General features: G+C 40.4%; 1 protein-coding gene across 1 annotated transcript in view; it reads right to left on the reverse strand.

Annotated features, from left to right (window-relative positions):
- The window catches only part of ambra1b (autophagy/beclin-1 regulator 1b), a 133,171-nt gene that overhangs the window by 26,188 nt on the left and 90,097 nt on the right, over positions 1–16,886 (reverse strand). The window contains exons 13-15 of the mRNA XM_056281843.1: positions 16,463–16,651; positions 11,824–11,978; positions 2,835–2,974 (exon numbers count right to left, since the gene is read on the reverse strand). Of these exons, the coding sequence (XP_056137818.1) occupies positions 2,835–2,974; positions 11,824–11,978; positions 16,463–16,651 (484 nt within the window). The remainder of the gene's footprint in view (positions 1–2,834; positions 2,975–11,823; positions 11,979–16,462; positions 16,652–16,886) is intronic.

Raw genomic sequence — 16,886 nt, forward strand, 5'->3', positions numbered from 1 at the left:
TATCAGTTTACGTACATTCTGAAGAGATCAGGATGGTTCATGTGTCAGTTAGAGTACATTCTGAAGTGATCAGCATGGTTCATGTATCAGTTTAAGTACATCCTGAAGCAATCAGGATGGTTCACGTATCAGTTTAAGTACATTTTGAAGCGATCAGATATCAGTTTAGGTACATTCTGATGCGATCAGGATGATTCATGTATCAGTTTAAGTACATTAGAAGTGCTCAGGAAGGTTCACGTATCAGTTTAAGTACATTTTGAAGCAATCAGGATAGTTCATGTGTCAGCCCAAGTACATCCTGATGCGATCAGGATGGTTCATGTATCAGTTTAAGTACATTTGAAGTGCTCAGGAAGGTTCACGTATCAGTTTAGGTACATTCTGAAGCGATCAGGAAGGTTCACGTATCAGTTTAGGTACATTCTGAAGCGATCAGGATGGTTCACGTATCAGTTTAGGTACATTCTGAAGCGATCAGGATGGTTCATGTATCAGTTTAAGTACATTTTGAAGTGATCAGGAAGGTTCATGTATCAGTTTAAGTACATTTTGAAGCGATCAGGATAGTTCATGTGTCGGTTTACATACATTGAAGCGATCAGGATTGTTCATGTATCAGTTTAAGTACATTCTGAAGTGATCAGGATAGTTCATGTATTAGTTTAAGTACATTCTGAAACAATCAGGATGGTTCATGTATCAGTTTAAGTACATTCTGAGGCAATCAGGATGATTCATGTATCAGTTTAAGTACATTTGAAGTGCTCAGGAAGGTACACGTATCAGTTTAAGTAAATTTTTAAGCAAACAGGATGGTTCCTGTATCAGTTTAAGTACATCTGAAGTGATCAGGATGGTTTATGTATCAGTTTAAGTACATTTTAAGCGATCAGGATGGTTCATGTATCAGTTTAAGTACATTCTGAAGTGATCGGGATGGTTTATGTATCAGTTTAAGTACATTTGAAGCGATCAGGGAGGTTCATGTATCAGCTTGTGAAATTCCCCCTGCTCTTGACACCTTCTCAGAACTGGATGTACCCAACAGGCTTCGTATTCTTTTTCTTCTTCTCAGAAGTGAGAGAACAACGGCCATCTTCACTGCTGCAGGACTCACTTTTGTTTTGTACTGCACATTTTTGTAGCAAATAAGTACAAAATATCAAACTCGGTGTGCAGTTTCTATGCTCAACATATTTCTTGGATGACGGATTAAAAAACTCATAAAACAAAGGCCTACATGTGAGAGTAAGCCTATGCCACTTTAGGAGGCGTTCCAGGGGATTTTGAAAGTGGATTTTTGGAGCAGAGATGGCATCATGGGCGTAAGACAAATTTTTTTTTAACATTTTAACAAGATTTCCTGAATAAACTTGTTTTGAAATTGATTTTTTTCCCTTAAACTTCATATGAATGAGACCCACAATAATCATTTTAAGTGGTCTGGCTATTGTTTGATGATGATAGCCAGATTATTTAAACAGCATTGGTGTATGAGTGATCCCATCAAGGGACTTGTGATCAACATAAGTGGTTGATCACAATCACCTTGGTCACTAGAAGAGGTTTCCACTGTACGGCAATGAAAACAAGAAGAACACAGTATGCTCACTTCCTTACATGCTTCCAATTACATTTATTCCATCAACAGTAGAGTTCTACTGATGTTTCCACCACTAGAAGTCTCAACTGAGAGCATTCAAATGTGCGAATGCTATTTTCTTGTTTTCATTGTCCTTTCATTGTTTGGGACCTTGCTGGAGATTTTTTTTACGGATGCAGCCTATCAAACACTTTTATATTTCCACCATGTCTGCAATTTAGGTTGTCAATCAAACGAAGGGGTGGGAGCGTCCTCTCCAAGCTGCTGCACTGAAATCTGAAATCCAGATGTAAACATTGAAGCCTTATAACTATAAAAAAAAAACTATACAAAATGTGAGGTAATAATTTCTGTTAACATAGTTAAGTTCAACATCATACTCTACGTCTGCACAAGTGAAATTATGAATGTAAACAAACCCGTCTCTGTTTCCATGGAGAAATCCTCTGGTCAGCTTTTTTTTTTAAGTGACTAAAATTAAATGTTTAAAGTGATTCAAGAAAACAATATAAACTGGAGTCAGGTGGTCTCTGGATGTATAGTGCTTATGGGAGCCTGATGGACAGAGAGCTGCTCTGTTACAGTTAGAGACCCATGATGGAAATCCTGTCATGCACTTTTGTGCAGCAAGCAGAGGATGGACCAGTGCGTCCATCTTGTCTCATAATACTGGGTTTGTTATGGTTCTTGAGTTGACTGTGAATGAATCGGTCATATTATGTTAGATGCAGCAACAACCCAGAGGCAAATCTGCACAGTGATTGTACTCGTTTCATGTCCTCCAGGCTATGAAACATTTCCAAATTAGAGATGATTCATTTTTAGTCAATAACAACATTTTTGTGATAGAATTGCGTGTAATTAGGTCTATTGCTTTGGTGTCACCGAGTCTGTCCATTCTCATGGCAGTTTCGGTCAAATACAATAACCATCACTCAATTTGCTAATATTAGTCATTGGCCTTCTGCTCCTTATACCTTTATGGAGCTCTTGTTTGCTCCTCAGTGGCATACAGGGAAAAGTCACTGTGCTCATCTTGAATAGATCAAGGATGTTATTAGCTGATCTTGACCTGAAGTGACAATGTGTTGTTTTCAGTGAAACTGGACAGAGATAGTCTAGTTAACCTACAGCAATACAAGCAGAACTTCTGGCAAATGTTTGGGACTTGTGTTAATGTCTAGTGCTTCAGAAAGAGCTTGTTTATCTGATCAACAGGAGGGCTCACACAGGCCGGCAGATGACCAGGTCTCCTTTGTTGGTTCCATAGGCCAGGCCCATGCCTGGGTCCGGTAGCCAGCGGGCTGAGTTGATACTGACGTGGCGCCTCTGGTCTGGAGCCATGGGGTAGACCACATTGAACACCATCTGAAAGAAACTGCCTTAGTCAGCCCAGACAAACATAGTTCTAAAAAGTTATTGATTTTTGTTTTTATGTTGTTCCTGTCTACTTGTAAGCATGTCCATGATTTAATTCCTGTTTCTATAACTCAACTAGAATGATAAATGGTAAGTGGACTGCATTAACATAGTGCTTTTCTAGTCTACCGACCACTCAAAGCACTTTTACAATGTATACCTCATTCACCTATTCACACACACATTCAGATACTGATGGCGGAGGCTGCCATGCAAGGCGCCAACCTGCTCATCAAGAGAAGATAGGGTTTTAGTTTCTTGCTCAAGGTCACTTTGACACTCTCTGGAGAAGCTGAGAATCGAACCGGGAACCTTCCAACTACTAGACGACCCGCTCTACCTCCTGAGGCATGCCACCCCATAAAATGACTATAAGATGGCATTGGCTGTCGAAAAAAGGCACCAACTGAATAAAATAAAATAATCAGGGACCCCGGACACAAATTATTCTCTCTAACTCCATCTGGCAAGAGGTACCACAGCATCAAGTCAAGGACCAACAGGTTTCAATATAGCTTCCATCTCCAAGCCTTGAGACTCATAAACTGGTCCCTCACTCACAGACTGCACCGTCACTACTGAAGCTGCACACTTAAGATGTTCATTATGGCTGCTGTTACCAACTGCACAACACATAACCTGACACAATACCTGTGTCATTATGGTTACTTTTAACAACTGCACAACCTGCCACTTACATACGTTTACTCTTTACAATACCTGTGTCATTATGGTTACTTTTACAACTGCACAACCGGCCACTTACATACGTTTACTGTTTACAATACCTGTGTCATTGTGGTTACTTTTAACAACTGCACAACCTGCCATTTACACAAGTTTACTCTTTACAATACCTGTGTCATTATGGTTACTTTTAACGACTGCACAACCTGCCATTTACACAAGTTTACTCTTTACAATACCTGTGTCATTATGGTTACTTTTAACAACTGCACAACCTGCCATTTACACAAGTTTACTCTTTACAATACCTGTGTCATTATGGTTACTTTTAACGACTGCACAACCTGCCATTTACACAAGTTTACTCTTTACAATACCTGTGTCATTATGGTTACTTTTAACGACTGCACAACCTGCCATTAACACAAGTTTACTCTTTACAATACCTGTGTCATTATGGTTACTTTTAACAACTGCACAACCTGCCATTAACACAAGTTTACTCTTTACAATACCTGTGTCATTATGGTTACTTTTAACGACTGCACAACCTGCCACTTACACAAGTTTACTCTTTACAATACCTGTGTCATTATGGTTACTTTTAACGACTGCACAACCTGCCATTTACACAAGTTTACTCTTTACAATACCTGTGTCATTATGGTTACTTTTAACGACTGCACAACCTGCCATTTACACAAGTTTACTCTTTACAATACCTGTGTCATTATGGTTACTTTTAACGACTGCACAACCTGCCATTTACACAAGTTTACTCTTTACAATACCTGTGTCATTATGGCTACTTTTAACGACTGCACAACCTGCCATTTACACAAGTTTACTCTTTACAATACCTGTGTCATTATGGTTACTTTTAACAACTGCACAACCTGCCACTTACATACGTTTACTCTTTACAGTACCTGTGTCATTATGGTTACTTTTACAACTGCACAACCTGCCACTTACATACGTTAACTGTTTACAATACCTGTGTCATTGTGGTTACTTTTAACAACTGCACAACCTGCCATTTACACATACTTGTGTAATCTCTATTGTACAGTGTGTGACTTCTAACACTAATGTCATTGCAAAATGTAATAAAATTAAAACAAAGAAATAAGAAAAAAAATCTACAGGTCAAATACATAGAACGCTTACATGCACGCACGCACACAAACACACACACTCACACACAGGATGAAAGAAGAAAAAAATAAAAACATAGATATAAAAAAGACAATAAAAAAACAGTAGAAACAGAAAGAAAAAACAACAGACCAAATAATAATGTCAAATAAGTACATAGGATTATAGATTCATAAACTTCTGGGTAAGAAAATCAAGCAACAGTATTCCACTCAAGGTATATGGCACTGGATATTTAACAGTTATGCTAACCTACTGAACGTCAGCCAGTGCCATCAACACTTATACTTATTAACAGCCTATATTCAAGCACAACCAGTGGGAATACACACACACGGGGGGGCATCATGTAACAAAACTAAGAGAAAAATGTCTGAACGTGTTGTAGATTGGATTTACCGTACTCAACCCAACTTTGGTAAGGAGTCCCAAGAGTTTAATATCCACTTTTCAACCTAAACTTAACCTAACACTTGTGAAAAATCCTACTGTGCTTAAATCAAATGTGCATGTGCAAGAGTTTTGCAAATCTATGGTAACCATCTAGAGAAGAGTGGAAAGAAGAATCTATGGTAATCATATAGAGAAGAGTGGCAAAAAGAATCTATGGCAACCATCTAGAGAAGAGCAGCAAGAAGAATCTATGGTAACCATCTAGAGAAGAGCGGCAAGAAGAATCTAGGGTAACCATCTAGAGAAGAGCGGCAAGACGAATCTATGGTAACCACCTAGAGAAGAGCGGCAAGAAGAATCTATGGTAACCATCTAGAGAAGCGCGGCAAGAAGAATCTATGGTAACCATCTAGAGAAGAGTGGCAAGAAGAATCTATGGTAACCATCTAAAGAAGAGCGGCAAGAAGAATCTATGGTAACCACCTAGAGAAGAGCGGCAAGAAGAATCTATGGTAACCATCTAGAGAAGAGTGGCAAGAAGAATCTATGGTAACCATCTAGAGAAGAGTGGCAAGAGGAAGCTATGGTAACCATCTAGAGAAGAGCAGCAAGAAGAATCTATGGTAACCATCTAGAGAAGAGCGGCAAGAAGAATCTATGGTAACCATCTAGAGAAGAGCGGCAAGAAGAATCTACGGTAACCACCTAGAGAAGAGTGGCAAGAAGCAGCTATGGTAACCATCTAGAGAAGAGCAGCAAGAAGAATCTATGGTAACCATCTAGAGAAGAGTGGCAAGAGGAAGCTATGGTAACCATCTAGAGAAGAGCGGCAAGAAGAATCTATGGTAACCATCTAGAGAAGAGCGGCAAGAAGAATCTATGGTAACCATCTAGAGAAGAGCGGCAAGAAGAATCTACGGTAACCACCTAGAGAAGAGTGGCAAGAAGCAGCTATGGTAACCATTTAGAGAAGAGCCGCAAGAAGGTGAGATTGACTAACGTTAGCCAACACATTTATACAAAAAAATAAAATAAAAAAAATCACACATTTGAATAGTAATTTCAGCATTCGATTGTTTTTTTTTTTACTATTTGATTTATATTCGACCCCTGAAATTTGTTCCAACGGGCCTAACAGCGACAATATCCTTTATAACAAAGGTAGGTACAGCTTGAGTTATTGCTCACAGAGAAGAATTTTATGGTTTTCCAAAATCTCCTTAGGTAATTTAGATTTTTAGCATCGACAGACAAATAATGTTGGTTTGGGTTTCTTGATAAAAGAGGAGCATTTGTTACTTAGTTGTCTAAAAACAAGCCTATCACTGGTAGAGCCTGTAGTCCTTGCCTTAGCCCAAGCCATTATGGTCATGAATAGTATCTGCCAGTTCAGAGGAGAACCAGGGGTTATCACGCCTCTTCACTCTGTGTCTCCTGAATGGGGCATGTGTATTTATGATTCATGTAAAGCCAGTTCAGCTCTATTCTACTTCAATTAAAATGAAACAAATCATGAAACCAAAACCCTGTTCATTAAAATGTTCAAGATTCCTCTTACAAATGAGACATGGTTTTAATTTAGGGACCTCAGTGTTGCTGATGGCAGCAAAAAAACAATGGTCACTTAGGTCATTGCAAAAAAACACCAACAGCTGAACATTTATGAGGAACATTAGACAGAATCAAGTGAATTAAGGTGGATTTCACAGGGCATTTAAGAGTTGGATGAGAGGTTGAATTACTTGGGGTCAACAGCTCAAAACTGAACAGTGTCCAGCAGGTTTTATGCTTGTTGTGTTTGTACCACAAAGATTGTTGTGGTTTGTGATCTTCTTGTAGTTCTGCTTATTTCTCATTCTTTGGTAACATCGTTTATATGTCTGATGCTGCATACCGTGCTCCCCGAAAACACAGAACATTTTTACACATCTTCTCAATACAAGCTGTCCACTGACATCCTCACCGTTGTACAGTTCAAAAGCTTGTTTTAAGCTTGTTCAAGGATCAGCTTGTCTAGCTGATCCTTGATGTAATCCCATCTGTCATTCCAACCACAAACCTCACCACTGTCACCCTCATACATATCCTGTACCACTCCTACATACTTCTCTGCCACTCCCTACTTCCTCATACAATACCACACCTCCTCTCTCAGCACCCTGTCATATGCTTTCTCTAAATCTACAAAGACACAATGTAACTCCTTCTGGAATCGAATCGAATCAAATCAAACGTCTTTACTTCAAACATGCAAAATAAAAGAAAAAATGACCAAGGATAAAAAAATTTTTTTTTAAAAAAAACAAATGATAAAAATAAAACCAGAAGAATTCAACAAGAATTCTCAACAGCAAATCCAACAAATATTATATGTTCGAAAAGGCCCACGAGGAAGTTACTACATATGATTTCCTGCCCCCTCTCTAATGCTCAATTAATAAACCTAAACAATAAACTTAGTTTTTCACACATCAGAGGATGTCATTCTCAATATCTATCTCACAATGACTCAATAAAAAACAAAAGCAATAAAATATAAAAACAATAAAACAACAAAAACAAAACAAAAAGCAAAACAAAGAAAACAATAACAATGATTTCCAAAAAACAACAATAACAGCATCCACTATGGGTGTCACGGTTATGAGAGGAGTAAAACCTCTTCCTCATCCTTGTACCTCTTTAAAACAATTATATCATACCTCCTTTTGAAGTGATTTAAACTTGTGCTTTCTTTGAGTCTTTCATCTAAACTATTCCACAAACTTACCCCACAATTTGAAATACACATACTTCTGCTTGTGGTACAAACAGTGTTTCTTAAAATTCAATTTTCCTCTTAAATCGTACCCCCCTCTCTTTCTGAGGGGAGCTGTTGTACGTTGCCAGGAAGTAGATTATATCTTGCTTTGTAAAACATTTGTGCAGTCTTAAATTCTACCAGGTCCATGAACTTCATAGCCTGTGAATTTTAAAACAGTCTGTTAGTGTGTTCCCTATATCCTATATTATTTACTGCCTTTATTGCTCTTTTTTGTAGTACACATAATGATTGTAGGTTGCTTTTGTGGGTGTTCCCCCATACCTCCACACCGTAATTCAAATATGGCAATACAAGTGAACAATACAGAATGTACAGTGCTTTATGGTCCAGAATGTGCCTTGCCTTCCCCAGAACTCCAATGCTCCTTGCCATTTTTGTTCTCACGAATCTTATGAAGTTTCCAGCGGATTTTATGGTCACGTATCACACCCAGAAATTTATTTTCATATACTCTTTCAATGTTATGAATGTTGATCTTTACTTCTACTTGTGCGTCTATTTTACGATTTCCAAATAACATAAACTTAAGTTTTGTTCAGATTTAATGATAATTTGTTTCTGTCCAACCACATTTTTAACTTTTTCATTTCAGCTGTGATCAACTGCAAAAGCTCCAGTAAATTCTCCCCAGAACAAAAAATGGTTGTGTCATCTGCAAATAAAATGAATTTCAATAGACTTGACACCTTACATAGTATGTCACTGATATACAGAAGAAACAATTTAAGGCCTAATGCTGACCCCTGTGGGACTCCACAAGTAATGTTGCATGTTGGTTTATAGTCACCTATCAGCACAAATTGTCTGTTTCCCATATAACTTTTCAGCCAATTTGGCCCCACTCCTCTGATCATATCTTATCGTTTTATTAAGTAATATTTCATGGTCAATTATATAAAATGCTTTTTTAAAATCTATAAATACTCCCACTGCATATTTCTTGTTATTAATACAATATCGAGTTTTTCCAAAATCTTAGAGAACTGGGAAAGTAAGGACACAGGCCTGTAATTGGTGAAGTGATGTCTATCCCCAGCTTTATACAGTGGGATAACTTAAGCAATTTTCATATCACATGGAAATGTACCCGTTTTGAAAGACAAGTTGCAGATGTAAGTCAGTGGGTTTACATCAGTGACTTTCTTAACTAAAGTCATGTCAACCCCATTCCAGTCAGTCGACATTCGGTTCTTACTCTTGTTAACAATATCAATGATTCCCTTTCGTTCGACAGCTCTCAGAAAGATTGAGCTTTGAATTCTATCTCCATAATCCTCAATATCCCCCCCCCCCACCTCTTTTGGCTGTGGGTCATTGATTTCTTCTGCCAGTTTTGGTCCCACACTTACAAAAAAATTTGTTAAACCCAGTTACCACATCATTCATATTGTTTATAGTTTTATCATTGTCCATGAAATACTGAGGGTAATGTGTGTTTGTTGATTCATTTCTAAAATTGCTATTTAATACTCTCCATGTGCCCTTGATATTGTCTGTGTTTTCCTCTAATATTTTGTTATAATATTCCTTCTTGCATCTACTACTACTACTACGACTTTCGGTTGCTCCCGTTAGGGGGCGCCACAGCAGATCATCCGTTTCCATCTCTTCCTGTCCTCTGCATCTTCCTCTGTCACACCAGCCACGTGCATGTCCTCCCTCACCACATCTATAAACCTCTTCTTTGGTCTTCCTCTTTTCCTCTACCCTAGCAGTGCCATATCCAGCATCCTTCTCCCAACATACCCAGCACCTCTCCTCCACACAAGTCCAAACCATCTCAATCGTGTCTCTCTTGCTTTGTCTCCAAACCGTCCAACCTGAGCTGTCCCTCCATTTTTATATCTTTGGTATTTATTTTCTGCCTCTACTGTTCTACATTTTATGAACTGTCTATAAAGAGCATTATTTTTTTATAGGCATTTTGCAGTCCCTTTGTAATCCACGGTCTATCCTCATAATTTTGCTTTCTGTTGCATTGTTTTATGGGGCAGTTTTTGTCATATAGTGTTATAAATATACTGAGAAATGTATTATAGGCTTTGTCAGTGTCATTTTCCTCATATGGTTTTTCCTGTTTTGTTTTAATAATTAATTTTTAAAGGAATTGGCAAGGCGGCATGGTGGTTAGCACTGTCACCTCACACCAAGAAGGTCCTGGGTTCGAACCCCGGGGTTGTCCAACCTTGGGGATCATCCCAGGTCGTCCTGTGTGTGGCGTTTGCATGTTCTCCCCGTGTCTGCGGTTGGTTTTCTCCAAGTGCTCCGGTTTCCCCCATCATCAAAAAGACATGCATATTAGGATTAGTACTCCCGTCTGTGCCCTTTACTGCAGCATGGCAAGATGAACTGGACACCAAAGGCAGTCTGACAGGACGCGTAAGCGGGGCAGGCTAAGCTAACTGTTAGCCCATGCAGACCGGCAGTTTCAATAACACTGAGGGCGGTCTGGCCTAGCGCCTAGCATTGACTGTGTTTTAGTGTCGTCGTGTGGAGTGCGGGGAGGTGTGTTGAAGGTGTCTGGCCGGGAGAGCTGGAGTTAAATCGGCTGGGGGAGCCTGATCTGCTGCATCTGGTGGGCCCAGGGACCATGGCCCTGCCAGAGCTGCACCCAAGGAGGAAACACCGAGGGCGGTCTGACAGGATGCGGAAGCGGGGCAGGCTAAGCTAACTGCTAGCCCATGCAGACCAGCAGTTCTGACAATCGTACTGGCTGGCATTCGTTTCCTGGACAGTGGAATATTTGGACCGTGTTGCACTGAATGGACTGTGTTGTTAACTGCTTGTGTTTTCTGTTTGTTTTTTTTTGTTGTTGTTGCTTTGTTCTCTCTGTTTTTGGGAAATTTGGGATGTGTGTTTTTGTCTTTTGTGTCACACTGCTGTGGACTGGGGGGAACAGAACTTCGTTTCTTTTGTGTATGCAAGAACATGAAAGAAATGACAATAAATTGTTCCTGATTCCTTATTGATGTAGGAATACACTTTCATCCCAGGATTGTCCCAAAAGGGATAGTAATTTGTCGAGTAAAACTTTTACTGGGCCCAGGATGATGGAACGCTGTTAATTTCAAGACACGATAACCTATTTGTACAGCACATTCAAAGTGTTCCAAGTGCTTTAAGAATCAAACAAAAAGTACCAAAAAATAATAAAACAAGAACTTTAAGTAAGCACAATACAACTGGGAGCAAAATTAATTAGTAAGTACTAGCAGTCTTAGAAGTACTTGGTAGCAGTAAGTAGCAGAAGTATTTGGAAGCAGTTAGTGCAACTATTAAAAGTAGTAGCAATAATTTGGAGTACAAAGCAGCAGTAAGGAGTTGTAAGTAGTAGAACTACCAGTATTACTTCTACAAGTAGAACTACCAGCATTAGCAGCAGCAGCAGTAAATCATGGCAGTAGCAGTAAATGGTACAAGTACTAGGAGCAGTAGTAGTAGAAACCGTAGCTGTAGTAGCAGTTTTTTTAATAATAATAGTAGCTGTAATTGGTAGATTTATCATTAAAAGTAGCAATAATTGGTAGGGTAGTAGCACTACAAAGTAGTAGTAATAGTAGTAACAGCAGTATCAATAGTAATAATTAGTGACGGTGGTGGCAGATATTGGACAACGTAATGGTAACACTACTTGTAGTAGTAGTAGCAGAAGCTGCAATTGCAGTTTCTGTTAGTAGTAGTAGCAGTAGCAGTGGTAGTAGCAGCATAAGTAGTGGTGGCAAAGAAACAGACTCACCCTGACGGATGTCTCTCCACCATGAGGCTGTTGCAAACGGAAGACCTGCGCCACCATGTGGTCAGTGGATGGATGAAGAAGTATTCTACGAGAGGCCAGGCCAACCATTACATAGCAGCCCATTGGAGACAGGCTAACTGAGATGGCATTCGGACCTGGTGAAACAATCAACCATGGGTCATTTCAACTCCTTTTTCCATTTGCTAATGCTTACCTGATAGATACCAGTATGAGCAGAATACTTGTTTCAGCTATGCACTTCTGATAGATTCCAGTATGAGCAGAATACTTGTTTCAGCTATGCACTTCTGATAGATACCAATATGAGCAGAATACTTGTTTCAGCTATGCACTTCTGATAAGATACAAGTATGAGCAGAATACTTGTTTCAGCTATGCACTTCTGATAAGATACCAATATGAGCAGAACACTTGTTTCAGCTGTGCACTTCTGATAAGATACCAGTATGAGCAGAATACTTGTTTCAGCTATGCACTTCTGATAGATACCAGTATGAGCCGAATACTTGTTTCAGCTATGCACTTCTGATAAGATACCAGTATGAGCACAATACTTGTTTCGGCTATGCCCTTCTGATAGATACCAGTATGAGCAGAATACTTGTCTCAGCTATGCACTTCTGACAGATACCAGTATGAGGAGAACACTTGTTTCACTTCATGTTCTTCTCAGTTAAGTGTCTGATGATAAAAAAAAAAGTTAGGAAATCATCTTATTAAGAGAATACCACACCAACTAACGGTCAGTTTTACTTTGGATGAAGAGATCCAGTGGGCACACAAAGCAAACTCAAGTCATGCCAGTGACTCCAACTTGAGAGAATGTCAGACAGGTCGGGAGCATGTAGTACTGCCCTCTCACTCAAGAAGAGAAACAGCTTGTGAACACAGATATGTGACTGAAGTTTGGTGCAATGCTGTCCTCTTTAAGAACTAAAGTTAAAATGAAAATATTGTTGACTATACAGTTGGGCTTCTCAGACCAGATTATGTGCCTCTCTGGGGCTCTGTGGAGTCAGTGCTATCAAACCTGCCTCCAGCTGTTGTCATGACATTACTAATCATATTATATCTGACATCAACATTTTACTAGGACACACACTGAGGAGACTACATCTCACAACACGACACACTGTGTTACTTTGATTTGGTTAGTGTTATGGCACATGGAGGAGTATCTAAACAGTTTTTCTACATGCATGCTGTTGCGCAACGTCTGGTATGAGAGCCAGTGTCTGCTGATGTGCATTAGAAGTGCTTGTGTGACTGAATTATAAAACCTGAAACAAAACCATGTTCAACAGGCTCGTACTCAGTGTGATGTTGTTTGGAAACAGTGGAGAAAAGGCCAGTCTCAAAGCTGCACTACATTAACTAGTGAAACAGCAATAAACCAGTTTCCTCAGTGGGCATTTAAATTATTCCTTTTTGCTCCCTTATGAACTAAATACTAGGGGCGTCCAGGTAGTGTAGCAGTCTATTCCATTGTCTATCATCACGGGGATCCCTACAGACACAATTGGCCGTGTCTGCGGGTGGGAAGCCAGATGTGGGTATGTGTCCTGGTCGCTGCACTAGAGCCTTTGGTCGGTCAGGGTGCCTGTTTAGGGGGGAGGGGGAAGTGGGGGGAATAGCGTGATCCTCCCATGCGCTACGTCCCCCTGGTGAAACTCCTCACTGTCAGGTGAAAAGAAGTAACCTGACTCCACATGTATCGGAAGAAGCATGTGGTAGTGTGCAGCCCTCCCGGATTGGCAGAGGAAGTGGAGCAGCAACTGGGACGGCTCAGAAGAGTGGGGTAATTGGTCGGATACAATTGGGGAGGGGAAAAAAGGGGGGGGTTAACTAAATACTAACCTACATGCTCACAAGCCCAAAAGCAGACAAACATAGCTCTCATCTGTGATGTCATCACAGACTAAGAACTTTCTACCGTGCCATGAGGTTCACAGAGACCGATACAGGCCCTCACAAACTGCCCATCTTAGTAAGGTCTCAAAAAAACTTCTCAAGTCATGGATTAAGTCACTGGTTGTGAACGACTGGTTGCCTTGGGTTTTTCAGTCTGACATGGTTAAGACAGCTAATAGAGTGCCAATACATTGAGTCGTAGGCTCCAATTGAGAGGAACATCTCTAATGCTCTAGCATTGTCAAAAAATGAAGGCTGTGATTGTCTATTGTGCCTAGTGATACGACAATAAAAACTATGGCTATCCCACCATTCTGCTGAGTGAGCAAAAGCACCATGGTAGAAAATAACATTCTCGTGACTGTGATTAACAGCACAGCTACAGTGCATCCAGAAAGTATTCACACCTCTTCACTTTCCCCACATTGTGTTATGTTACAGCCTTATTCCAGAATGGATTAAATTCCTTTTTTTTTCTCATCAATCTACATACAATACCCCATAATGACAAAGTGAAAAAGGTTTTGTAGAATTTTTTGCAAATTTATTAAAAATAAAAAACTGAAATATTGCATGTACATAAATATTCACACCCTTTACTCAGTACTCGATTGAGGCACCATTGGCAGCGACTACAGCCTCAAGTCTTCTTGGGTATGAAGCTACAAGCTTGGCACACCTATATTTGGGGTATTTCTCCCATTCTTCTCTGCAGATCCTCTCGAGCTCTGTAAGGTTAGATGGGGAGCGTCGCTGCACAGCTATTTTCAGGTCTTTCCAGAGATGTTCAATGGGGTTCAAGTCTGGGCTCTGGCTGGGCCACTCAAGGACATTCACAGACTTGTCCCGAAGCCACTTCTTCGTTGTCTTAGCTGTGTGCTTAGGGTCGTTGTCATGCTGAAAGGTAAACCTTCGCCCCAGTCTGAGGTCCTGAGCGCTCTGGAGCAGGTTTTCATCAAGGATCTCTCTGTACTTTGCTCCATTCATCTTTCCCTCGATCCTGACTAGTCTCCCAGTTCCTGCCGCTGAAGAACATCCCCACAGCATGATGCTGCCACCACCATGCTTCACTGGAGGAAACTCGGCACCTCTCATCACTGCAAGGTGATGAGAGGTGCCGGGTTTCCTCCAGATGAGACGTTTGGCATTCAGGCCAAAGAGTTCAATCTTGGTTTCATCAGACCAGAGAATCTTGTTTCTCATGGTCTGGGAGTCCTTTATGTGCTTTCTGGCAAACTCCAAGTGGGCTGTCATGTGCCTTTTACTGAGCAGAGGCTTCCGTCTGGCCACTCTACCATAAAGGCCTGATTGGCGGAGTGCTGCAGAGATGGTTGTCCTTCTGGAAGGTTCTCCCATCTCCACAGAGGAACGCTGGAGCTCTGTCAGAGTGACCATCGGGTTCTTGGTCACCTTCCTGACCAAGGTCCTTCTCCCCCGATTGCTCAGTTTGGCTGGGCGGCCAGCTCTAGGAAGAGGCCTGGTGGATCCAAACTTTTTCCATTTACGAATGACGGAGACCACTGTACTCTTCGGGACCTTCAAAGCTGTGGACATTTTTTTGTACCCTTCCCCAGATCTGTGCCTCGATACAATCCTGTCTCGGAGGTCCACAGACAATTCCTTTGACTTCATGGCTTGGTTTCTGCTCTGACATGCACTGTCAACAGTGGGACCTTATATAGACAGGTGTGTGCCTTTCCAAATCAAGTCCAATCAATTGAATTTACTGCAAGTGGACTCCAATCAAGATGCAGAAACATCTCAAGGATGATCAGTGGAAACAGGATGAACCTGAGCTCAATTTTGAGTGTCATAGCAAAGGGTGTGAATACTTATGTACATGCAATATTTCAGTTTTTTATTTTTAATAAATTTGCAAAAATTTCTACAAAACCTTTTTCACTTTGTCATTATGGGGTATTGTGTGTAGATTGATGAGAAAAAAAGGAATTTAATTCATTTTGGAATAAGGCTGTAACATAACAAAATGTGGGGAAAGTGAAGGGGTGTGAATACTTTCCGGATGCACTGTATATTTAACAAAAGGATAACACTGCTCCAGACCCTTTCTCTTTCTCTGTGTGTGTGTGTTGCTGTTCCGTAATCTAAAATACCTGTGTGCAGATTGCATCTTGAAAAATAGGAGCTATTCCTGAACTTCAAGCTCAGCTTAGAAATTTGCTAACTCATGTTGTCCCTTCCTTTTTGGGTTTCTCGAGCAATACTTGTCCTGAATAATACAACTTCATGTTTTTTTGCAAGACCATTTTTGAACATTCCTGGGACTGGGTTGTCTTTTTTCAGGTGGTCACGTTCGGCTTGCCATCAACCGACATAGACTGCATCATCACTGCTGATACAATGTGACAGTAGACTTACTTCAATGCACAAAGAAAGACGTATCAAGATTTTTATATTTACCCCGACAAACAATGTGACATACAATAAAATTCAAGATGGCCAAATCTGATCGGTGTTTGAAAGCCTTGAGGCGAAAAAAAGATCTTAATTTGACACAATGAGCTTCTTTGTTGATATCTGACCAAAAAACTAAAAAAGATGCAAAATTATGTCCTATTATGAAATTCAAGTACTTCCCATCTAAATGAGGTTTATTCTGATTCAGTACAATCACTTTATAACCTGGAAGGTGTCAGATAGGATATTAATGACTTCACAGAAAGAAGCAGACACTGAATATTTGTACCAAATCTCTTGGTGTACAGCATCTCTCCCAGGTTGTGAGGGGCCAGAGAGTACACAGCTAGGATGCCCTCGTCTGGAAAACCTCGCTGACTGCTGGGAATGAAGACAGCCAACAGCTGACCATCAGCTGAGATGTCACAGCTGGCATCATTGTAGATCTTGCAGTTTGGCACCAGCACATTGATGGAGGCTAGAGGAATACACACAGTTATCAGCAGCACATTGATGGAGGCTAGAGGAACACACAGTTATCAGCAGCACATTGATGGAGGCTAGAGGAACACACACAGTTATCAGCAGCACACTGATGGAGGCTAGAGCAACACACACGGTTATCAGCAGCACACTGATGGAAGCTAGAGGAACACACAAGGTTATCAGCAGCACACTGATGGAGGCTAGAGGAACCCACACAGTTATCAGCA

Source organism: Lampris incognitus, chromosome 6 (genome assembly GCF_029633865.1).
Source record: "Lampris incognitus isolate fLamInc1 chromosome 6, fLamInc1.hap2, whole genome shotgun sequence".
NCBI classification, from domain to species: domain Eukaryota; kingdom Metazoa; phylum Chordata; class Actinopteri; order Lampriformes; family Lampridae; genus Lampris; species Lampris incognitus.